The 25718-nt window shown below is 50.2% G+C and overlaps 1 protein-coding gene across 1 annotated transcript; it reads right to left on the bottom strand.

Annotated features, from left to right (window-relative positions):
- Positions 1–21780: 21780 nt before the first annotated feature.
- Positions 21781–23306, bottom strand: LOC123116149 (uncharacterized). Its single transcript, XM_044537148.1, has 4 exons — positions 23204–23306; positions 22861–23125; positions 22313–22754; positions 21781–22227 (listed from the first exon to the last, which is right to left on the bottom strand). The coding sequence occupies exons 1-4, from the start codon at positions 23290–23292 to the stop codon at positions 21935–21937; spliced, it is 1089 nt and encodes a 362-aa protein (XP_044393083.1). The 5' UTR covers positions 23293–23306; the 3' UTR covers positions 21781–21934.
- Between the last annotated feature and the right edge of the window lie 2412 nt (positions 23307–25718).

Raw genomic sequence — 25718 nt, 5'->3', positions numbered from 1 at the left:
CTGACTGTCATGATATAGCGAGAGACTGGTCAACCACTCGATCGACCATTGGAATGTTTAGAATTCCTCCGCTTTGACGAAGGACCGCTTCCCGGTCAGGCACATATGCGCCCCGAGTTCGGGAAGAGCGGTGCCACCAGGGGCTATATAGTAGCCCCACATTCGAGCTCCTATGGCTAAGTGAAAGTGATAAAGCATTATAGTCCGGTTGCCTAGTTTGCTACGCTATCACCTCCTTAAAAGGACCAAGACGTTGGATTAAGTGTGGAAAAGTGCTTTTCTTTTTGCAAACACCCCCGCACCATGTGCGTGGGGGCTGAAGCCAAAGACTGCCATCTTCCAGATTATACATACATATACGGCCGCACAGGAGATAGTTCAATACTTGAACACACAAGTATAAAAAGTCATTGCATTATAAATATAATATCAGAAATCATACATGTCATTCAAACATAACATCTTTCGAGCACTGCGACTCTATTATACGAGCGCCTTGCAGGACTTCCTCAAAATAGTGCTCGGTGGGGAATCGGCTTTTGTCCGAACCCCGGGATGCAACAGCGGTGGCATCCATCTCCGCCCAGTATGTCTTACCACGGGCGAGAGCCATCTGTGCACCTTCTATGCAGGCCGACCGCTTCATCGACCCAATATGCGGCACCGCCCCAAGGAATTGCTGCAACAAGCCAAAATAACTCTTCGACTTGGGCCTTTTCGGCCACAGATGAGCGACCACATCCGTCATGGCTAGTCCGGACAATCTATTCAGCTCAGCCCACTCAACCAGCTGATCACTCAATGGAAGTGGATGCTCCGGACTATGGAATTGAGACCAGAAAAGCTCTTCCATTTCATGATCCTCCTGGCTTCGAAAGTGCACGACTGCGTCCGCCGCACTCGCCGCCAAGTCCAGATAAGGATCCTCTGCACCGTACAATCGGCCCAGCTGAGCATACTTCGGATCCGTGAACTTCCTACGCAGCATAAAGGGCTTTCCAGCCACAATGTCTTCGACCTGACGCAGTTCCTCCTTCATAGCCCGCATCGCACTATGTGCATCCTTGGCTTCGGCGTCGGCCTTCTTCAGGTCCTCTTGCTCCGCTCGGCGTTCTCCTTCAAGAACCTCCAGGCGGTCGGTAGCAACTTTTAATTTCATGGCCATTCTGGCCATCTCCTCCCTGCTTCGGCAGTGAGCAACCTTCTCGGCTTTCAGCTCTTCCGCTGCCTTCAAGGCAGCCGCCTCGCTTTTTCTGGCTTGCTCCTTGGCCCGAGCAAGTTCTGCTCGAAGGCCTTCCACAGCTGCAGCGCTATCTGCATCAGGCATACAAATCGTAAGGAACGGGCGTCAGCTCCCTTACTAGTCGACCGCAGAGCAACCACATACCTTGTGACTCATCGAGTCGTTTATTGACCAGCGAGATGTCCGCATCCGCAATGTTGAGTTGCCTCTTCAGCTCGGCAAATCTTTCAGTCCGGCTGGCCACCGAACGTTCCGCCACCTGCATAGGAAAGGCGACAATCTATAACTGAGATTATGATCCTCGGCACGCTGCCGCTTTCGACAGCATACCAAGTCTCAGGGGCTACTATCTATACAGGGCGCACTTCATGTGCAAAACTGTCAAAGGGTATGTCATTTTTTGCGTACCTCAAATCCCGTCAGCAAACTTCCGACGGCCTCACACAACCCGCTTTCGGCGGACGAGATCCTTTCAATCACCATACCCATTAATGTGCGGTGATCTTCTGAGATGGACACCCTCTTAAGCAAATCCTGCAACTCCACCGGTCGTACTCCAACGGGTGCCGAACTCTCTGGCCCTGGCGGACTCGGGGAGACCCTCCGTGACGACACCTCAGGGTCGTCCGCCCCGCGCGATGGGGCGGCAGATGGAGGCGTTTCGCTCTCCATCATCTCCGGACGAAGGTCTCCCGAAGATGAGCTGTGCTGAGATGGGCTGAGGTCCGAACTACAAGGTGAAAACTTCGGTTACCATTAGAAATTAAACAGGGATGTCCACTATTACAAAATTCCCCCTTTTACTTACGGCTCGCTAGAGGGCTGATTCCTCCGAGGAGACAGTTCGGCCAGGGCTCTTTCCGGCCCGGGACCTTCTGGTGCAGATTTCTTTCCCCACTTTGAGGCCTTGGCCTCCGGGTCTTCAGAAGCGGTCCTCTTCTCCCCCTGGAAGGAAGGACTCTCGATTCCTCCCTTACTGAAAGCCTCCGTGGCGGAGGTGGTATGTTCCCTGTGCCCTTCTTCGCCCTCCTCCGAAGGTGCGACCTCTAACATTTTGATTAGCGCGGGATCCTGCGTGGTCTCAAGGAGGGGGGCCGGACACCGTATCAGTTTTGCTTGCGCTATCCACTCCTGTCCAAAGGATAACTGGTTAAAGGCAAACCCACAGTAAATGAACGGACGATGTGTCCGGACATGGGGCTACTTACTTGAGTATCCGGGCGATTGCAGCTTAGGCCAGCATCCTCGGTCAATTCCGGACGCATCTCTTGCGATCCGAAGAACAGTTCGTACATCTCCGCGGGTGTCAAACCCATGAAGTGTTGAAGATCTCGTGGCCCCTCCGGATTAAATTCCCACAGGCGGAGGGGGCGACGTTTGCAGGGCAGTAGGCGCCGGATCAACATAACCTGTACCACTACGGCCAGATTGATCTCCCTTTCTTGGAGGCCTCGAATCCGGTCCTGCAACAGGGGAACGTCCTTGGACCGCCCCCAGTCACGCCCCTTGTTGACCCATGAAGTCAGCCGCTGTGGAGGGCCCGAGCGGAAGACGGGCGGCAGCCTCTGCCTGCTACCCCTGGGAGCGGTGATATAGAACCACTCATGTTGCCACAAGCCAAGCTCCTCCTGAAAAGAGCCCTCGGTCCATGGAGCATCGGCCCTCTTGCTTATAACCGCCCCGCCGCACTCTGCCTGACGCCCCTCAATCATCTTCGGCTCCACGTCGAAGGTTTTGAGCCACAAGCCGAAGTGAGGGGTAGTGCGGAGGAAGGCTTCGCAGACGACAATGAATGATGAGATGTGGAGGATAGACTCCGGAGCCAAGTCATGGAATTCCAGCCCATAGTAAAACATGAGCCCCCTCACGAAGGGATCCGTCGGGAAGCCTAAACCCCGACGGAGGTGAGACACGAACACGACACTCTCACCAAGCTTGGGAGTGGGAATAACTTGCCCTCGGGCAGGCAGCCTATGCGAAATATCATAGGTTAAGTACCTGGCGTCTCTTAGCTTTAGCACGTCCTCTTCCGTGACGGAGGAGGGCATCCACCGGACTCGTAGATCGGGGCCGGACATTATCGAAGATCAAAGGTACCCAAATATGGAGCCCTGGGTGTTGGAACTCGGGGCGAGGGGCGGGTTCGATAGAGGATTGAAGAAAAAGAACGGGCCTTGGTCTCATTATAAAGAGGGATAATACCAAGAGCCGTCCGCGTGACCGTTTGGAACCCGCCTTCGATGGAGGGGGCGTGGCAACGGGCGTGGTTGGGTTACCCATGTCCGTATTGATGGGAATCCCGGAATAAGGGGAACACGATCTCTGCTTCGACAAGACGTGCCAAGGAAACCGCCTCGCTAAATGCGCGGAGGTGGAACAATAAAAACAATTCGAGTAAAGGCTTGGTAATGGTGTGACGTCACGCCGCAAAATATGTCAGCAGATTGAACTTGTGTAATATTATTCTCTCTACGGTGGTATGTGGAATTTATTTTGCAGAGCCGGACACTATCCTGGTGTTCACAATCTTCTATAAATTATTCGGAGGAAGAACCCGCCTTGCAATGCCGAAGACAACATGCAAGGCGGGTTCTTCCTCCGAATAATTTATAGAAGATTGTGAACACCAGGATAGTGTCCGGCTCTACAAAAATAAATTCCACGTACCACCGTAGAGAGAATAATATTACACAAGTTCAATCTGCTGACGTATTTTGTGGCGTGACGTCACACCATTACCAAGCCTTTACTTGAATTGTTTTTATTGTATCACCTCAGTGCATTTAGTGAGGCGGTTTCCTTGGCACGTCTTGTCGAAGCAGAGATCGTGTTCCCCTTATTCCGGGATTCCCATCAATACGGACGTGGGTAACCCAACCGCGCCATTGATTGTGACGCTTGGGAGATAAGCGAGTTTTACCAGGCCGGTGGGGACACATGTTTTTGTCCGCCCATATAAGGGGATAAAGATCCAACCCTTTCACCTGTGCCTTCTTCCTCCTTGGCTTATCCATCTCCGCGAACTCGAGCTCCAGCGCCCAAGTCCGCACTTCTCACCTCAACCTTCTCCAACTATGTCCGGAGCGGGAGGCAAGTGGATGGCCTCCTCCATCACGGAGGGGCAGATCTAGAAGCTGCGCGACGCCGGATATTTGTCCAGCGACATCGCGCACCGGCTCCCCGACGAGGGAGAGCTCATCCCCACCCCCAGGCCCCATGAGAGGGTAGTATTTCTTCCCCATTTCCTCCGCGGACTGGGCTTTCCACTTCATCCCTTTGTCTGGGGGCTCATGTTCTACTACGGCCTAGATTTCCATGATCTGGCCCCGAATTTCATCCTCAACATCTCGGCGTTTATCGTCGTGTGCGAGGCCTTCCTCTGCATCCAGCCCCACTTCGGCTTGTGGCTCAAGACCTTCAGTGTCAAGCCGAAGGTTGTGAAGGGCAGCCAAGCAGAGTGCGGAGGCGCCATGGTGGGCAGGATGTCCCACGTTACGTGGCTGGAGGGCACTTTCGTGGAAACCATTAAGGGGTGGCAATCGGGGTGGTTCTACATCACCGAGCCGCGTGACCCTGATTGGGCAGCGGCCCCCGAATTCAGATCTGGCATCCCTACATGGCTCACCTCCTGGAAAGAGAGTGGCCGGATCTGGGGGAATTCAGAGGAGCTGACCGGACTCCAAGCCTGTATCCAGAAGCTGGTGGACAAGAAGCTCAAGCTTGTCAACATAGTCCAGGTCATGCTCATCCGCCGGATTCTCCCGTGCCAACGACGGGGCTTCAACATGTGGGAGTTTGATCCAGCGCAGCACCAGACTCTGAGCGGGCTCTTTGACACTACGTACGAAGATGTCTGGAAGGTGCTGTTCAAGGGCGCCGAGGCTCCCGCATCCGCTACCGAAGATCGCGGATTCCGCTCGCAGCGTCCAGCTGACGAGGTAAGTGATTTTGCCACTTGTTTTCCATAGTTTGACTCTATGCGGGATCTAAACTCCCTTTACCTTTGATAGGACTGGCTGGCGAAGGCCGAACGGACTATCTGTTCGGCCCCATTGCCAGAGGACCCAGCGAACGCCCGCCTAATGGGGCTGCTGGCTCCGGCACCCCACATGGTGCCAGAGAAGAAGGCCAAGAAGAAGGCCACGGGGACTCGGAAGAGTTCCCGTTTTCAGGTGCTATCGGATGATGAATCCGAGGCCGACTCCTCCCACCAAGGCGAGGAGGAGAAGAAGAAAGCCTCTCCCCCAGCGGGGGGAGGGAAGAAAAGGAAGGCCTCCCCAACAAGGGAGGCCGAAGGGTCCAAGAAGGGAAAAACTCTTCCCCTGGACTGCTCTGCCAACGCCAGTGACGACGACAAGGACTGGCCTCCAAGGGCCAAGCCCCTGACGAGGACAACCTCCCAGACTTTGCACCAGACTCGACCCCGGAACCCACAGTGGCTCCGGAGTCCGGCAGGCGACCCCTTCGTAAGAAGGGCAAGACCGTGACGCCGGCAGCCTCCGTCCAACCGGAGGCGCCGGATAGCTTGCTGGAGGCGCTCAATGGCGCCTCCATCGGAGAGGAACACCGCACCGTTATGAGTGCGGTGATTCAGAAGGTGCAGCTCGCCAAGAGTGGGCTGACCGAAGCCTGCAGCAGCCTTCTAACAGGCTTTGAGGTAAGAATTTTGATATATGTAAAATAGTACCGCATAGACAGTAGCCCCTGATGCTCGGTTCGGTGTTCGGAAAGAAAAGCCGGACTGAGGATCTAAAAAGATATACGCAGGAGTCATAAAAAATATGTCAATATGGGATTGCAGGTTGTGTTGCTGACCTCTGCCGCACTGACTGCGGAGGTCAATACTTTGAAGGAAAACCTCGAGCGGTCCGAGAATGAGCTCGGCCGTGCCAAGAAGCAGCTCGAGGACAAGGAAGGTGAGTAACACCTTATTAAAATTGTACCTTACAGAAAAGGATTTTGGTTGCAAAAAGAATAACAAGGATAGCGTGGGTATTGCAGGGGCCACTAACGAGGTGGCGACCCTGAAAGAGGCGGTGGCCGCGGCCGAACGCAATGCGGCCGCGGAGCGCACCGAGCGAGAGAAGCAGGAGGCGCGGGTGGCGGAGGTACAGCAAGAGCTCCAGGATCTCGTGAAAAAACATGAGAGCCTGGAGCGTGACTCGAAGACTCGAGAGTCTGAGCTTGCAACGGCTCTTGAGAGTGCCAAAGCCGCTAAGGCCGAAGCCTACAAGACCCTCCAGGAGATTGAGGCAGTGAAGAAAATAGCAGCGGGTAAGGCATTTTTCATGCAAAGTAAGCATGTGAGTGTTAATTACCTGTTGCTTACCCGAATTCGGAGCTCTCCAGGAGCGTTCGCAGATCTTCCTCGCAGCGTGTCTGATGCTGCCGCATTCTACCGGGTCGAGGAGGGGAGCTCGACGGAGAAGGTCTTCTGGTCTCAGTATGCTGAGGCCGGACATCCGGTGCCCCTTAGCGACCAGCTGAAGCAGTTGGTCGAGCTCCACAAGGCAGCCGAACAGGCCATGAAGGGCCTCATAGTTCGTATGTGGCCTAAGGAGGCCATGCCTGGGAGCTACTTCGGCCTGGTGCGGCGGCTGGTGGATGCGTGCTCGTGGGTTGAAGTCATCAAGCACTCCGTCTGTATTGAGGGTGCCCGTCGGGCCCTTGCCCGCGCAAAGGTGCACTGGGGCAAGATGGATGCCCAGAAGCTTGTGACGGACCCGCCACCAGAGGGCAAGGAGCATCGCACACCCGAGATGTATTATAAGAGTGTGCTGAAGGACGCCCGCACTATTGCGGGGGAGTGCTCCAAAGATGAATTTTTTTAGTAGACTCGCATTTTGTTATCCTGTGCGCTGAAAACTAAGTTCATATGCGCTAAGCAACGCTTGTTAATTTAAAATGTTACCTTCTGTGCGGCTGTTTATCAAATCTGAGAGATGGCAAGTCGTCGGCTTCAGCCCCCATGCCACGAGTGCTGGGGTGTTCGGGATAAACTTGAGCACTCTTGTTCCCATTTTTGGGTCCATCTAGGGAGGCGCTCAACACAGCGAACAAGGCAACCAGACTTATAATGCTTGAACACTCTCACTTAGCCATAGAATTCTATAATTTTAAATTTCGGCGAAGCCCCTAGTCTTTGGAAGGCCGAATTTGGGGCGCTATCCATGCCTGTGCCGGACAAGATCCGGCTCCTCGCTCTAAGCGGCATAAGTCTTTAAGGACTCGCAAAAAACCTCTCGAACAGTGACCGGCTCTTGCCTCATCATGGCGGTCAGTTTTAGCTTTCTCCACTGAGGCGTTAACCCAGCTCAACTGGGGCACAATCGCAGTGGTTCTCCCAGTGCTACCTTAGCCGATACAACGGAACGTAAGGTACCAAAACATGGGAGTCGGGCAAACCCAACTATTGACCCAAGACATGATTCGGAGCCGATGCATATAGTGCTATAAGTTCGGGGTGCCGCACTTGTGAAAGTGTTCGGACTTATCACACCATGATGCGGGAAACATAAACCCCTGGTGTATTTTAGCCGTACCAAAGTGTACGGATGCAACATGCCGTAAATGAACATATGTATAAAAAAGAAATGCAATTATAAGCAAAAAGGTGCTGCATTATTTTATTCAAGAAGTGCTGCTATGAATGCAGAACGATACAAATAGTGCGATAAGCAAGGGATTGAACATGTCCCCCTCCAGGGGTAGGCTACCGAATGGTGCGTAAAACAGATTTAATGCTCATAATGGAGACCACCTGGATATTCGTTGTAGCCTTTATCCTTCCCTGGCTGTTGCATCGTGAGTTCGGAAGTTTTGCTGCCGGATAGGGCCTCTGATGAACGGAGTCCTGTGGGTTAAAATAAAAAAGGAAAAAAAAGAACGACACACTTGAGAGCCCCTGGTGTGGTTGAGCCGCAGTCTGGGCTGATCGTGGTCGTGCCCCTCTCCCCATGCCCATGGTATCTTCAGAGCGTAATGGTGTACGCGAAGGACCTGTTTTGACATTTTACAGGGGTTGGGGTTGGGGCCGCACTGCTACGCATGCTCGGAACGTGCCAGGTGGTCCTGTTGTAGGTTACTCCGGGCACGCTTAGCTATGTCCGGCCTCTTAATGGCCGGACTCGAGAATTGCCTTAAGAGGCTGCATTGTACTTCTGCCGCGAGAGCCGCTGTATGTTCCTCCGTTCGGAGAGAACGTTCAGTGTTTCCGTTGACCGTGATGACTCCTCGAGGGCCTGGCATCTTGAGCTTGAGGTATGCGTAGTGCGGCACCGCGTTGAACTTTGCAAACGCGATACGTCTGAGCAGGGCATGATAGCCGCTGCGGAACGGAACTATGTCGAAGATTAACTCCTCGCTCCAGAAGTTATCCGGGGATCCAAAGACCACTTCCAGTGTAACTGAGCCTGTACAATTGGCTTCTACACCTGGTATGACGCCTTTAAAGGTCGTCTTGGTAGGTTTAATCCTTGAGGGGTCTATGCCCATTTTGTGCACTATGTCCTGATAAAGCAAGTTCAGGCTGTTGCCGCCGTCCATCAGGACTCTGGTGAGGTGAAATCCGTCGATGATTGGTTCTAGGACCAATGCGGCGAATCCGCTGTGGCGGATGCTGGTGGGGTGGTCCCTTCGGTCAAAAGTGATCGGGCAGGAGGACCATGGATTGAACTTCGGGGCAACTGGCTCCATCGCGTATACATCCCTTAGCGCACGCTTCCGCTCCATTTTGGGTATGTGCGTTGTGTATATCATGTTCACCGTCCGCACCTGTAGGGGGAAACCCTTCTGTCCTCTATTGTTCGGTGGTCGGGTCTCTTCCTCGTCATCGCTATGCAGCTCCTTGTCATTGTTTTCGGCAATTAACTTGCCTGCCTACTTGAATACCCAACAGTCTCTATTGGTATGGTTAGCTGGCTTTTCGGGGGTGCCGTGTATCTAGCGCAAGCGGTCGAGTATTCGGTCCAAATTGGACGGACCCGGAGCAGTTCTTTTGAATGGCTTTTTCCGCTGACCGGGTTTAGAGCCTCTGAATCCGGCATTGATTGTCGTATCCTCACTATTGTCGCCGTTGACGCGGCGTTTGCTTTTGTTACGACGCGACCTGCCATTTCGGTCCTTGAAATCCGGACTGCCAGAATTTTTGCTGAGGTTGTTGCTGCGTGCTAGCCAGCTGTCCTCACCCGCGCAGAAGCGGGTCATGAGTGATGTAAGGTCTGCCATGGATTTCGGCTTTTCCTGTCCCAGGTGCCGGGCAAGCCACTCGTCGCGGATGTTATGCTTGAAGGCCGCGAGGGCCTCCGTATCCGGACAATCGACGATTTGGTTTTTCTTGGTTAAGAACCGTGTCCAGAATTCTCTGGCCAATTCGTCTGGCTGCTGAATTATGTGGCTCAGGTCATCAGCGTCTGGTGGTCGCACATACGTGCCTTGGAAGTTATCGAGGAATGCGGCTTCCAGGTCTTCCCAACTCCTAATTGACTCTGCTGGCAAGCTGTTAAGCCAATGTCGGGCTGGTCCTTTAAGCTTGAGGAGGAGATATTTGATGGCGTGAAGATCGTCACCGCGGGCCATGTAGATGTGAACAAGATAGTCTTTGATCCAAACCGCGGGGTCTGTTGTGCCATCGTAAGATTCGATATTCACGGGTTTAAACCCTTCGGGGACTTGATGATCCATTACTTCATCTGTGAAGCATAGTGGGTGTGCGGCGCCTCTGTACTGGGCGATATCACGACAGAGCTCAAAAGAGCTTTGTCTGTTTTGTTCGGCCCGGCCGGACTTACTGTGTCCGGCGCAACGGTTGTCGTCACGTACCGTGGGGCGCCCATGCGATCCATAGATCGATCTTGATTGTCTTGCCTTATCCTCCAATATATCTCGCAAGTCCGGAGTGTTCCCCTGTGGCCTTGTGCTCTTCGAGCGATGCCGGGGTAAGGGTCTGGTGAAGGGCCTAGAGGCCTCTCTGTCGTGACCACGGGGTGGTCGGTCAGCCGTATTGTCTCCTGGTGATGCGGGTTCATACACTTCCTCCTCTAATCGGGGGAGCAGCTTGCATTTAGGGTAGCTTTTGGAGGGGCGTTCGAGCTCATGCTCTTCGGCCGCGAGGACTTCAGTCCATCTGTCGGCTAGCAGATCTTGATCAGCTCTAAGCTATTGCTGCTTTTTCTTGAGGTTGTTCGCCGTGGCCATAAGCCTGCATTTAAAACGCTCTTGTTCGACGGGATTCTCAGGCACGACGAATTCATCATCGTCGAGGCTTGCCTCGTCTCCGGAGGGAGGCATATAATCCTCTACCTCTTCTTCGGCCGCTCTCTCATGAGGGCTGGCGTCTCCATCCTCCTGCGCTGGATCTTGCTGGAGTGGGTTGTCTTCGGCACTGTCCGGTGTATTATTATCTCCGGTGCCGGAATCTTCATTCTTGCTGTGGTGAGATTTAGAGCGGCGCCGCTGACGCCGGCACTTGGGCTGTTTCTTGGAGGGGTCATCCTCCGTTGTTCCTTCGCCATTCCCATCCTTTGGGATATCCACCATGTATGTGTCATATGATGAGGTGGCTTTCCAGTGCCCGGTGGGCACTGGTTCTTAGTCGTCTCCGGCATCGTCGTCCATACCGTTGATGTCTTCGGAGTCGTAGTCTAGCATGTCGGTTAGATCGTCGACAGCAGCTACCAAGTGGGTGGTGGGTGGGCTTTGAATTTCTTCGTCATCCGCATCCCAACCATCCTGACCGCAGTCCAGCCAGGGCTCTCCTGATAATGAGAGATACTTTAGCGAACTCAAGATGTCGCCGAAAGGTGAGTGTTGAAAGATGTCCGCTGCAGTGAACTCCATGATCGGCGCCCAATCGGATTCGATCGGAGGGGGCGCGGGAGGTTCGGAGTCCGGCGAGGAGTCCGACACCTCGGAGTCACGAGCTTTATGAGGGACAAGGTCGGTGTTCGGCTCTATCGCCGTAGAGGTTGCAGCCCTCGAGGCGGTGTCTAGCCATCCGTCCTCGATCTGCGCAGCCGGCTCCGAATTGAAGATCGGAGTGGGTTCGAGTGCAGCCTCCAGGGTACTGTCCGGCTGCAGAGCTAAATCATGCTCGTCGTGACAGTGCGGCATGCTCGGCTGTGGCTCGAATCCATCGAGGATCAAGTCCCCGCGGATGTCAGCCGTGAAGTTCAAACTTCCAAATCTGACCTGACGGCCAGGGGCGTAGCTTTCGATCTGCTCCAGACGGCCAAGCGAATTGGCCCGCAGTGCAAAGCCGCCGAATACGAAGATCTGTCCGGGGAGAAAGGTCTCACCCTGGACTGCATCGTTGATGATGGTCGAAGAAGCCATCGAGCCTATCGGTGACAACACAGAGGAACTCTCAATGAAAGCACCAATGTCGGTGTCAAAACCGGTGGATCTCGGGTAGGAGGTCCCGAACTGTGCGTCTAGGCGGATGGTAACAGAAGACAAGGGACACGATGTTTTACCCAGGTTCGGGCCCTCTTGATGGAGGTAAAACCCTACGTCCTGCTTGATTAATATTGATGATGTGTGTTACAAGAGTAGATCTACCACGAGATCAAGGAGGCTAAACCCTAGAAGCTAGCCTATGGTATGATTGTTGTTCGTCCTATGGACTAAAGCCATCCGGTTTAAATAGACACCGGAGAGGGCTAGGGTTACACAGAGTCGTTTACAATGGTAGGAGATCTACATATCCGTATCGCCAAGCTTGCCTTCCACGCCAAGGAAAGTCCCATCCGGACACGGGACAAAGTCTTCAATCTTGTATCTTCATAGTCTTGGAGTCCGGCCGATCATGATAGTTCGGCTATCCGGACACCCCTAGTCCGGAACTCCCTCACCCCCCTTTCCTTCCCCCTCTCCCTCCCCTTCCCCCTTTCCACCTCCAAGACAAGGAAGCAGGGGCCGACTTGGACTAGGTGTCCTAGTCGGTTTCGCCCCCCCCCATGGCGTGCCCCCTAGGGCCAGAGGCCTCCTCCCCTCCTCCTTCATATACGGGGGCAAGGGGTACCCCAAAGCACATCAGTTGTTCTCTTAGCAGTGTGCGGTGCCCCCTGCATAGTTTAGTCCTCCGGTCATACTGTCGTAGTGCTTAGGTGAAGCCCTGCGCGGATCACATCACCATCACCGTCACTACACCGTCGTGCTGAAGAAACTCTCCCTCGACACTTTGCTGGATCAAGAGTTCGAGGGACGTCATCGTGCTGAACATGTGCAGAACTCGGAAGTGTCGTACGTTCGGTGCTTGATCGGTTGGATCGCAAAGACGTTCGACTACATCAACCACGTTAAGCTAGCGCTTCCTATTTCGGTCTACGAGGATACGTGTATACACTCTCCCCTCTCATTGTTATGCATCTCCTAAATAGATCTTGCGTGATCGTAGGAATTTTTTTCAAATTGCATGCTACATTCCCCAATACTGGAGCACGCCCTTGCCTTGTCGGCGGCGGGGGACTCCATCCACATGTCGTTGTTCGTCCAACCACCGCCGCCGCTGCCGCCCGTCGTCGAGCTGAAGGCCGAGCCAGAGCCGGAGCACGAGCCCATGCCCACGCGAAAGCGGTCGCCACCGCCCCTCACTTGGCCCGAGAAATCCTATTTGTTGACCGGTCAGCTCCATGAGTGGGTGAGCGCGCCTCCCTGCTACTACGCCTCCATGCCGGATGAGGAGGTGGCCCACCTTGAGCGTCGGAAGGCGCATTGGCTCTCCTAGGAGGAGGTTGGCGGCGAGTGAAAGATGCGTCAGGAGCAGTAGATGCGCCGCGACAAGGAGGCACTGCGCCTTGAGGAGGAGGAGGAGCGCACCCGCCTCGCCGCAATGTTGCCGCCGCAGCACACACCGGAGGAGGCTGCCATGGCGACCTATCAAACCGTGTTTGGTTGGGCTGGGACGCCTCCCGTATTCACCAACGGCGATGATGACGGAAAGGGCAAGGCGGTCTACTAGGACCACGTGCGGGCCCTTGGGGTATTTTAATGTTTAGTTAATGTTTAATGGACTTTGGCCGGCATTGACCGGCCATTTATGTACAATTATGATTTATTAAGTTTGTTTCTACCACTTGGGCAGAATCGGTATGCCTCTCACTGGACGCACCAACCGGCCAAAATAAAAAAAATGGACGCGCACGTCCGCTTGGCCGACCCAAACGGACGAAAAGTGGACAAAGCTCACGTTCGTTTAGGTCACCCGGTTGGAGGTTGCTCTGACCTCTTTTTTCTGAATGGGAAGACACATTTTATTGTGTTTGTTCACTTATTTCAGTTCGTTTGGAGTTCATAGAAATATCTAAAACATCTCATATTTGTGAACAGAGGGAGTCTTTTGTCTTCTTGTGACACTACTCATGTTAAAAATTGTGCCTTTTTTACTTCTATGTGTATTTCGAATTTGGTGTTGAACTTTTTAGTGGTTGTACACAAACATACTTATCTTATGAACAATCATGATTTTTGGAATTTTTGTAACTTTAAGTTTTGTGACACTGAACTTAAAAAATTTAGGTATCACGGTGCTACCATGATTGTAACATCAGCAACAACCATGAGACCGAGAGCATCTCCAGTGAAACCTTTCAAACCCGCCTCATACACCCGAGCGGGCCGCCCGGTCATTAACCGTCACGATTTTTGACCCAGACGGCCTCTCAAACGGCCCTCAAACGCCCGGGCTGACCAGCACCCCCCATATCCAATCTAAATATGGGGTGGATATGGGGGCCCCGGGCACGCCCGCCACGTCGGACTGACGAAGGGGTCTCAGCCAGAAATGCCCTCAAACCCGGCGGTCCGAAGGTCGTCTCCTCCGTCGGGCCGGTGGCGCCGCGTAGTGCATTGCCCGCCTATTTGAGTCGACCGGCAGCACCGAAACCCTACCATCCATCCATATATTTCCTCCTCTTGTTCGCCGCCGCCACTTTCCACTTCACCCGTCCGCCTAGTAGCCATGCCCCCACGCCGCCAGGTGAGGAGTGAGCCCTTTCTGACGTCGGAACGCCGTCTCGAGCTCCTTAGCATATCTGGGCTAGGCGCGAAGCCCGGATCATCGTGGGGCTACCTCCGGATGCACTGGATCCGGAGGAGGAGTTGGAGGAGGAGGATGATGAGCCATAGGAGGAGGACGCGAGGACGCTGGCGACGGGGATCTGCAGGCAGAGCAGCAGGCCATCCTCGATTCCCTCCGGTCGAAGTCGGCTACGGAGGGAAGACACCGTCGCTGGCAGAAGATGGAGGCGCAAGAGGCGCGGAGGAGGTAGAGATGTTCACCTACATGGATGAGGTTGAGTAGGAGGAGGATGAGCCGGAGCCCTCCTATCCGCCCGTCCAGCCGGTGCCCGACACTGTTGTCGTGGACATCTCCGATGATGAAGAGTAGCTAGGGTAGTACGTAGGATTCTTTTTACGTGCTTTGTATGGATCTAAGGAATGAAATTTAAGAGAGGAAAATGCAAAGTGGCTAATTTAAAACGTGTCCGGTTAATGCCTGTGGACGCGCTCGTCCGCAGGCGTTTAAGGGACCGAAATTGCAAAGTCCGCTCGTAGATGCTCTGAGAGCACCAGATATTCACCCATGCTACCGATACTACTCCGGTAGTACAAGCACGGCCATTATGGCAAACCAGCGGTACAAGTACTACATTCCAGTCGGAAGTGGCGAGACTCGTGCCGCACTGCTGGCACCATCGTGGAAAGTCGTGGGAATGGCCGGTGCTTTTGGTGCGGGCAAGCCTTGTCCGTTTCCTGGTGCTGAATGGATTACACACTTTATCTACTAGCCCCGTGCATTATTGCCCAGTTCTTGCCTTGCTTTCGGTACTCGGTACTCCTCCCTCCTTTCGGTATTTGTTTCAATCAGCGCGTGATTAGTGCAGTACACGGTGCTTTTCCGTTATTGTATACCGGAGTAGTAGCACCGAACATTTAACCTCCGGTCGATCTGCTCTGGTCAGTCAGCTACAGGAATGCTTTTTTTTTTCGGGTAGCTACAGGAATGCTGACAAGGGTTGCCGCAGGCAGGCAGGCGGGCAGCTGCTTCTTTTTTTTTTTTTGCGGGGTTAAAAGGATTGTATTACTCAAGAGCACACGAATTCATCCCTACACAGACTAGGGACATTAGCAGGTCCAGAGCGGAGCCAGACCACAGTACGGTTCTCCGTTTGACCGAAGTTTGCTAACACATGACTAACATTATTTTGCTCTCTAGAGATGTGAGTAACACAACACTCCCTTGTACCCATAAGACTCTTTACTTCTGAGACCACCATCGCATGCTGGGAACGATCCGGTCCTTTTGCCTTGATCATCTGCACGGCCTGCATACTGTCACACTTCAGGATAATCGGCAACTCCGTCCACTGCAAAGCTAGGCCGAGTCCCTCCGTGCACCCGGCCAACTCAGCGTGCAATGGGTCCGGGCATGACCGAAGCGAACGGCATGCAGAGAAAATGATGGCACCGTCGTGCCCGCGCAAGATCATGCCGGCACCGGCGCTTCCATCCTCGTGTGAGAATGACCCATCCACGTTGAGCTTCGCCCAACCTTCCGGAGGCGGGCTCCACTTGCGCTGAGACTTCCAGCTTACGTCCACATTTGATATTGGCTGCTCCGTTCCCTCTAGTTGAATGACCATCTTTCCTTTGTCCCAGTCCCCGGCCGGGTATTGTTGGATCCCCAACAGTGAGTTGACGTAGCTTTGAAGGAACCGTCAGGACACCTCCATGGGTGGCGGTGCCTTGTCATGTTGGATCTCGTTACGCACGTGCCAGCATCTCCACATAAGCATGAGGACTCTGAGGCGGTCACCCTCGTCGCACTCCGCGATGAGATTCAGGAACCACTCCGGTCCTGTATTGCGGATTGATTTAACATCAGGTATCCGCCAAACTTGCGCCATGGCTTGCCACAGATCAACAGCTCTTGGGCACCTGCAAAACACATGAAACGTGTCCTCGCGCTCGAGACCACAGAGAGGGCACATGTCAGTAAGCTCCATCTGGCGTGCAAATTTATTTGCCCAAGTTGCGAGAGCATTCGTAGCCACACGCCAACCAAAAACACGCACCTTTGGAGGAGCAGGGCACCTCCATAAAAATGCCCAGACGGCACGTCGCCCGTCCGGTGCCTTGCTCGAGGCGGGCAGCTGCTTCTGTTGTTAAAAGGAAGGCGGCGGTTGACAGACGCACGCACTCGTTCGGTACGGCAATTTGGCCATACTAGTAAATGTGCACGTGCAACACACGTTATATCCGAGGAATTTTTTTCATTAGGACGCGCATATTCAATCGAAACAAATTAAATCCTCTTTTAAATCTGATCACAACTCACGTGTTGAATTGCAGAAAATTTAGTACACAATGGGTAATTGAGCATACACAAAAAGTCCAGTCACATATCTCTCGTAATGCTACGCTTTTAATTCTTCTATCGAAAAAACTACCATATGCCCTAGGATAACCACCGTGTGCGCATCCATGTGACAATAGCTTGTACCTTTCACTTGACATGATTCTTAGTTGAGCACCGCTACAGGGACGACGTTTACCAGCCGATCATTGCACGACATGGGTATCACACCGTCCATGGGCAAGTATAAAACAGCAGAAACGGCTGGATTTGCCATCGTGCAAGTGTCGTTCACTGTTGTGTCATGTGTGAAGTACTTCCGTCCTTAGTTGGTTGTGCCTCCTCTATTTCTCTAAAAGATACAAAAAGACAATGTCATGTGTAAAGCTAGAATAATCAGACAATGAAGTTGTGCGAACTAAAAGCTATCTAACTTGATTACAACTCAAAACTACTCCCTCCGTTCCTAAATATAAGTCTTCTTAGAAATTTCAATATGCACTATATACGGATGTATATAGACTTATTTTAGAGTGTAGATTTACTAATTTTGCTTCGTATGTAGTCCATATATGAATCTCTAAAAAGACTTGTATTTAGGAACGGAGGGAGTAAAAATTTGCAGGTTAAGAATGATCCTGATGACATATGATGGCCGCACCTTGAAACTAATTATTTGAATTAGAACATGCATTTGGAAAACAAAGAATTACTACACTGGAACATGCATTTATAAAAATACAATGATGCATCTGAAGAAAGAAATACTACTATACTGGGAATGCACTTGGAAAAATCAGTGCAACTTGCTTATCACGTGTAGAAGATGTGAATTTTAACAAGCAAGATATGAGCAATAGCGTGAGCCTGGTCTTGACAAGTTAGACAAAGCCACATATGCACTCTTCTTTCTTAGTGTCTCATTGTCGCCAACATCTGAATGGTTGCCTTGATACTTTGGCAAAGCCACTGCAATCTATAAAATAAATCCATTGATGGTCACACTAAAAGTTTGCTCTTTATAAGCATTGAGTTTTCGACAGCCTCAAGAATAGAGAACACTACAAAGAGCTATTTTTGTCATGGATAATCAATTAAATAGGCACTAATGAACTGCTGCATGCACACAATCAGTTTCAGTGATTGTACAAAACAAAAACGAAGGTGAACAAACATGTACATGGGCGTTTTGAAGGTAAGGGAAGCAATAACATCACTCAGTGCAGACAGTGACTTGTCGATGAACTTTGCCTCCTTATACCTCTCTCCTTCTAATTCAGTTTTGGGAAAGTGGTCACTTCCAGCATGGTCAAACAACCATATGTGGGTTCTACTCCTTTGCCCAGTAAGCAAATGCCCACTCATGATGGTGACCCTAACCAAGATGCAAGTGAAACAGAAGTTCGGATGTCATTATCCCATTGCTAAAATATGCTCATTACTATGTCAAGTATGCTAAATTAAATAGAACTGGTTCAGTAACACTTCTTGATTAAATCAACTAACACAGCTATTATCTGGAACAACTTCCATAGTGAACATTTTCACTGTTCCAGTTTGCCCACATTGAAACCATACATCACTGACCTCACGACTGACAGATTCTTAGCAAATACAACATCTGAATAAAACATATAGAACATAACCAATTAAATTCAACATCATCCAACAATATTAGCATATTTAAAATATATTGAGAAAAGGAATACATATGCTTATTATCGTGTTGAAAGACTGTCCAATTCATGAATTTGATACATCACAACGTTTGGAAGAAAACTTAAATGATTGCCCTATTCATAAATTTTCATGAATGCAGGAGCGGTAAAATTCAATTTGCAAGAAGCTTTTGAAAATGCAGATTGTGATGTTCCACACACCATCTATTGTATTATTTTCTCATCCAAATTTCATACCATGCAATAAATAGGAGATAGAAGAATATAAGGAACATGCTTAGGCCTGCCTCTGTCATTCCCTCTCTGCCATTCCCTTCTGTTGTACTCCTGCTAGTGTTATGCAACATATAAGAACAATCTGCACGGTGGAAGAACAGAATTACAGACGGGAAATAAAGTTTGATGCAAATATTTTAAAACTGCAAACATTATACAATGCCAAGCTCTCTAATATTTTTTAGGGAAGAAATCACTCTTTTTCGGATGAGTGATGTGAGAGACGCATCAAACAAGGGTTTTACGTCAAATTTGGACTAAAAAGTAAGTTTTTAGATATTTATACTATTATTAAAGAGGGATCTGTGGGGATGATCCGTCGTATTTCCAGCTCTGAAATGCGTCTTCCAAAAAAAATTGCGCGCTAAAATGAGGGCCATTGAATCAGCACTCTCTTGTCTCCCATTCTCCCTTCAAGCCTTGTGTCTTCTCCAGCAGAACCATATGCTGATCTGCATATCTACCACTGCCACATACACATACTAAACATTCAGATTAAGCTCAAGTTCCACTCATCACTCTTTTCGTAAAAGACAAACGATCTGTTGTTCTAGGCTGCTTGCTATAGACAGAGGGGCACTATAAAGCTTTGTTTAGTTTAGGCACTTGCAGATAGCATGTGAATCTAGGAAGTGTCCTTACTTTACACTACACATGTTCTTTTTAGAAAAGACGCTACATTTAGCAAGATGTTAAGTAAGATGAAGATCCACGCCATGGACGGGTAGATTGCTGCACAAAAGCACCCGAGGGGCAACAATGTGTACGAACCTGAAGTCCTGAATAACTCACGAAATTTATTTTGTTACCCTCTAGCGCTTCAGCCCAAGATCAACTCAAGTTTATTGTTCGGATAGTTCAGACAACTGACAAGTTGGTCGCTCTACCGGTGCCCGGCCAACAAGAACCCTACACATTCTAAATGTCATCGCAATCATAATGCCAACACATCTGTTCATAAATTTTGCAGTTCTATGTATAATCTGGACATACCATTTGCAATGGTGCCGAAGCTTTCCTGGCAGATTTGACAATTAGCTTCACCAATCAGGTTCTTCATATAACTGAAGAGAAAAAAAGGTCAGTCACAAACTCACAATGTTGAATGGATATATAATCATCTAGTAGCAATATCAACCAATTAACAGGACAAAAGAAACGGTAAGCAAACACTACAAAGTGGTCTTGATATATGAATAAAGTTCTGTACGTTACAGTAAATTACCATATATGAATAAGATTAGGCATAAGTAATTGGACACTGCTATGAGATGCTAATATTAAAAACATTAACCATGATATTTACCGGGTATATGGAGTATCACGTTGCTCCTATGCTTCATCTGCTTGCTTCTCAAATAGATTGGAAGAACCAAATCACCTTCATCGGAATGGTACCCAATGGTTGAAACAACATACTTATCAGTGTACAACTTCTGCCTTCAGAGAAAAAATATCGAACACATACCTAGGGCGGCAGGGCTGGCTGGGAGGTGGGACAGATGCGCAGTACGGCTAGCCAAGGCGGACATGACGGATGCTGCGCGGGGGGGGGGGGGGGAGATCCGCTTGTCGTCATCGTCGATATGGTCGGGAAGGTCTGACGGAGCTCTGCTCCATGCCATGGCACCCTGCAACGCGGAACGGAGAGAGGGAGATATATTAGTCAGGAGATGGAGAGAGAAGGAGTTTGAGGGCGTTGAGCGCAGCTTGCGCAGCTTACCGGCAGAGGAGGTCGGCGGCGGCTTGCTGTACGGCGAGCGACAACCAGAGGACAGGTCGACTCGCGGCGATGGGGACGAAAGCACACGAGAGGAGGGGATCAGGGGAACGAAGGTGGGGCCGTGCAAGTTGCTGCGGATCCGTTTTTGTGGCATGATTTCGGGTGGAGTCAATCTGGAAATCTGTGAACTGCCGGCGGGATTGTGGGGATTGGGGACGCGGAGGATTTTTTTTCAAAACTATGATATATTTTATAGCATTTTCGGAAACTATAGGACGTAATGTAAAAAAACCAAAACTAGTTGCCCGTCGGCCATCTTCTGGCCGAAGTAGTAGTTTTCGGCCACAGTTAGGCCGAAGTAGGGTTTTCGGCCAACACTTGACCGAAAAGTGGGGCACCTGGCCGAAAAGTTAATTTTCGGTCAACTCTTGGCCGAAATAGACTTTTTGGTCAAGTCTAGGCCGAAAAGTACTACTTCGGTCTCGTGTAGGCTGAAGTTGCATGGCTCATGCTAAAATGTATTTTCTCGCCACCTGTTTCCCGCCAATCCCTTCCCGCCACTCGTTTCTTGCCAACCCTTTCCTGCCATATGTTCCCGCCACCCGTGTCCCGCCAATCTCTTCCCGCCTTATTTTCCCGCCAATCCCTTCCCGCCTTATTTTCCCGCCAATCCCTTCCCGCCTTATTTCCCCGCCAACCCTTTCCCGCCATAACGCAGTTATTCTTTCCCGCCATTTTCTCCTCTGTATCTATAAAACCCCCTTCAGCCGAAGGTGGATAAGCATTCCAGTGTAGTGTAGTCGAGATGTCCCATTATCCGTTCGATCGTAGTTTTCACCCTGGGATGAGCAGCACTCTTCTGAGTCTAGTTACCGATTTCAGGATGGACAATAGGATAGTTCCATGGGACGAACTCATCGGTAGTGACACCATAATGAATGAGTTGGCTCACCAATTACGTAGGTCTGGGTGGCCTGAAAGGACCTATGAGGAGGTACATCAAGAACTTCTTAGGTTGCATGAAAGGTGGAAGAAGGTAGTGGAGCCGAAGAGTGAAACTTTCAGAAGGACTGCAGCAAAGAATACATTTTTATGGACTGACGAGAGTGAGGACGACGAAGATATCTTCATGTCGCCGCTTCCGGGTTCTGCATCATCGAAGGGCAAGAGTTCTGCATTGTCCAATGGCAAGACTTCTGCATCCTCGAAGGGCAAGAGTTCTGCATCCAGCAAGGGCAAGAGTTCTGCATCGACGGAGGGCAAGAGGACCGCATCGTCGAAGGGCAAGAAGGCTGCATCAACGGAGGATGACGATGATGACTTCATGTAGTATGTAAGATGTATTCCAGTTGTACCGTTTCATTCAGATGTATTTGCATTATTAGTTTGTATTGTATTATTGTAGGGCATTATGTTCTATCTGAATTTCATTTTGTAGTATGTAAGATGTATTGCACAAGTTCAACTGGAATAAGAATGCGAATTAATAGTAATATGTCTCTCGCATACATAAAACAATATATGTCTCCTGATCAGATAGAAGGAAGTGCGATAGTAACACATACATGAAGCATGTCTCATACATAAATACTGACACACATATGCGAATAGTCTGAAACTAACATAGATAATGAGTCATACATAGATAGATAAGCATATCACTGCGGGGGACGGCGACGAGTCTGGGTCTTCCTCGGGCGAGGACCGGAAGGCGATAAGCGCTGAGGCGGTGGACGAGGCTCGCGATAACCACGACCATAGTTAACCTCGTCTGTCACGGTCTGTGTCTCCTGCGTCGGTGGTGGTGGTGGAGTGTGAAACACTGTCTGCGAGAAGCCATAAATGTTTGTAGCATGGTCATCATCCTCGCGGTCGCCCTCAAAGTAATCAGCACCACCACTAAGGATGGGTGACTGCTCTGAATGCATGAACGGTTGCGACTGGTTGCCGCCTGCGGTAAAGTAAAACATGTAAAATTGATACAAATGCATGAACGATTACTACTCTGTTGAAAAGAATGTAGTGAGTAGGGTTACCTAGTTCCATCTGCTGATGCCAGTAAGCGCTCCCTAGCTGTGAAGGAGGTGGCTCATGCCAGGAAGAGCTCCCTGGCTGTGAAGGAGGTGGCTCATGCCAGGAAGAGCTCCCTGGCTGTGAAGGAGGTGGCTCATGCCAGGAAGAGCTCCCTGGCTGTGAAGGATGAGGTTCTTCATGGTGCACAGAAGGTCGTGGTTGTGAACGGTGCACAGAGGGTCGTGGTTCTGAATGCTGTACAGAGGGACGTGGCGGACGATGTGCTGGAGGAGGAAGTGCAACATCCGAAGACCGTCTACACGTAACAGCTGCGTAAATCCCGCGTAGCTTGTCATCAAGACGCCTCAACCATGAGACGCCCTCTCGCGGTGGGATAGTTTCTCCCCTCTGATAGCGCCGCATTAAAGCGGAAACCTCCTCTCGCGCCTGTACTGTCAAGTCACCCTGTAGATGAAGAGTTAACCAATTATATCCTCGTTGTATGATAGACACCACGAATAGACATCCCAGTTTAACAAAAGACTCAACATATAAGAACCAAGGCATTTACCGCGTGGTGTCTGGTTCCCACAACAGAGGCAGTTGGGTACATATCGCTGGTGAGAGGGGCTTCGATCTGATCAGGAGCAGCTGATGGAACCAAGTAGATCCTCGTTGTATGCCGGTAACGCTGCAGATACAACCCGAACATTTCCCAGTTAAAGGCCCGAACCTCACCCCAGATATTTGTCGCAGCGGTAGTCCATTCGTCAACGTAAGGGGTAATGCTCTTAAGCCAGTAATCCATCGACTTGTTTCCTCCTAGGCGACTGTCCCTGATATTGACATGCGCGATACATGATTAGGTATATTATGAATGTATAGCTGACAACTAAAATAGTATTAGTACTTACTTGTGCACGTGGTCTGGCAAGTGTGGAATATCTGGAATCTCAGGCTCTTGATATAGACCGAACTGTCTCATCACCCTATGAAGAGACATCTCCTCAACCGTCACATCGAACACCAACTTGGCCTTGGTCATCCAAAAGTGCCGATCTCTAGTGCATAATCCAGAAATCCCAACTGGGTACCTCGATGATATAGCCTGAGCCGAGTATGGCTCCCAGATAACTTGATCCTCGTGCAAACTATCAAACTGCGCCGTGAAGGACGGGTAGCATCCCCTAACCTGACTATGCGCAAATTGTCTCTGTGCATGACAACAAATAAGCATTAGTAATACTATTGAATGGCAAGAAATAATTGAATTAAATATTACTTAATATAAAAGTACCTCTCGTCGTGCCCAAACAGATCCCATAGTAGGTAAATCGCCGATAGCAGGCACATAAGCCCCAGCTAAGTCCTCCAAACCAAAAGGTTTATCAACGTAGACATAGGGTCGTCCAATAGGGAATCTCTCGTATGACCAGAGCTGCAACAATAATGGACATCCAACAACACCAGATTTTCTAGACTTCAACAAGCAAGCTTTGCACAGGCCTCTGTACGTAGCCGCTAACACAGCAGAACCAAAACTCCTCTGTAGAATATCCGCAGGGCAACGTGCGTCAGCTATCTCTCGTGCAATACCGATGAGTCGTGCATCGACAGTGGTCACGTGGTTCTCCGTAAACATCGTCTTGCCGAACAGCCAAAGAATATATGCCTCTAGGGACCGGTCAATCTGTGCCTCCGACAACTGAACATCGGGATATCCTAACGAGACAATCTACATAGAAACGTAATAATTGTATGAAAATCGGGCAACTAAAAAACAACATTTGTTTAAGTGGCCTGTGATGGTTACCTGAAACTGGCTCAACCATCTAAAAAGAGGTCCATGAGGATCGTTGTCTATGGCCCTAGCAGTCGGGACCGCAGCCAAAAAACGGGTCTGCATCGCTGTTTGCCACCCAGATTCTGCCTCTAAGGGACCTATGGCAGCACCGGCCAGAGGTAATCCCAACAAGTAAGACACATCCTGTAAAGTAGGCGCCATCTCTCCCCATGGAAAGTGAAACGTATGTGTCTCTGGCCTCCATCTATCTACTAAGCAGGTAAGGAGTGACTTGTCATAAGAGAAACGTTTCACTTGCCTCTTGTGTAACTGCACTGGTTCACCTGCCTCATCTAAGTCCGAACCATCAATCCACTCATCCAATGTACCCTCAACCAGCCGTGCCAAGGGTAGAAGTCCAGCCCAACTTAACCTACAAAATAACAAGATTGTTAGCGGCTATGAAAAGTATGTCAAACATAGTAAGTCATTATATGGACTCCATTATATGCACACATACCTATCAACCCATGAATCGTGTATCAGCCAGTTAGTCTTTGGGGTACGAGTGACCAACACGTCTAAGTTTTTGCCCGCTTCCAATAGGGCGCCCTGGTGCTTTCTATCGATGTTACCATTAAGCAACGGATACAAAGACATATCTGCAATTCAAACAACAAATCTCAGGTGCAAATACAAACATAGTCCTAACATATTACAAATTAAAACATAGTCCTGACATACTACAAATTAAAACATAGTCCTGACATATTACAAATTAAAACATAGTCCTGACATATTACAAATTAAAACATAGTCCTGACATATTACAAATTAAAACATAGTCCTGACATATTACAAATTAAAACATAGTCCTGTGAGTTATTTCTTCCTCGTTCGCCCTACGACACATTATATAGCTTGTGAGTTATTTCTTCCTCGTCCGCCCCTTCGGCCTCGACTGCCACGACCACGTCCGCCTCTTGCTCTTGTTGTCGCAGCCGTCGATGTGGAAGCACTCGTCGATGCGGAAACACCATCTTTGTTCAGGTCGGGACAATATTTCATCCTATGCCCATAAGCCGCGCATAACAAACATTGTCTGGTTGCTCCACCAGCTTCAGACTGGTCCATATCGTTTCGGATGCGACGGGCCTTTCGTCTGCCCCTACTTGTTCGCCGAAGGTCTGGATGCGGGATGTATACTCTCTCACCATCGTTTACCTTATTAAAATTGCCGACGACTCTAAACCCTGTCATCTCGCCTGTCCAGGTGTTGAGCACTGCCTCTTTTAAAAAGTATGGGGACATGAAGGAGATAGCATCCAACTCAATCTGGCCACAGGCAGCCAACACATGAGAGCAAGGTAGGTGCAACAACTTCGGTTTGTTGCATGTACACTCACACGTTGGATAAAATTCCGTTCCAATTTTTACCTCGTGTGTCTTCACCTCATTTCCAGAACCAAAACCATCCATAGGAAGCTGAACCTCATACCTCCTTTCTTGATTCCCTATGAGTCTGACAGTGTGCTTCTTTGCTTTCTCTATCTTCTTTGCCATGTATTCCATGACACGGCTACAATAAGGTGTGTTCTGATTATCTTCAATATGCTTCTTTGCTAACTCGTGCCTTTCTCTGAAAT

Source organism: Triticum aestivum, chromosome 5B (assembly GCF_018294505.1).
Source record: "Triticum aestivum cultivar Chinese Spring chromosome 5B, IWGSC CS RefSeq v2.1, whole genome shotgun sequence".
NCBI lineage: Eukaryota > Viridiplantae > Streptophyta > Magnoliopsida > Poales > Poaceae > Triticum > Triticum aestivum.
Note: the sequence above shows the minus strand (reverse complement) of the source record. Positions and strands in the feature narration are given on the sequence as shown.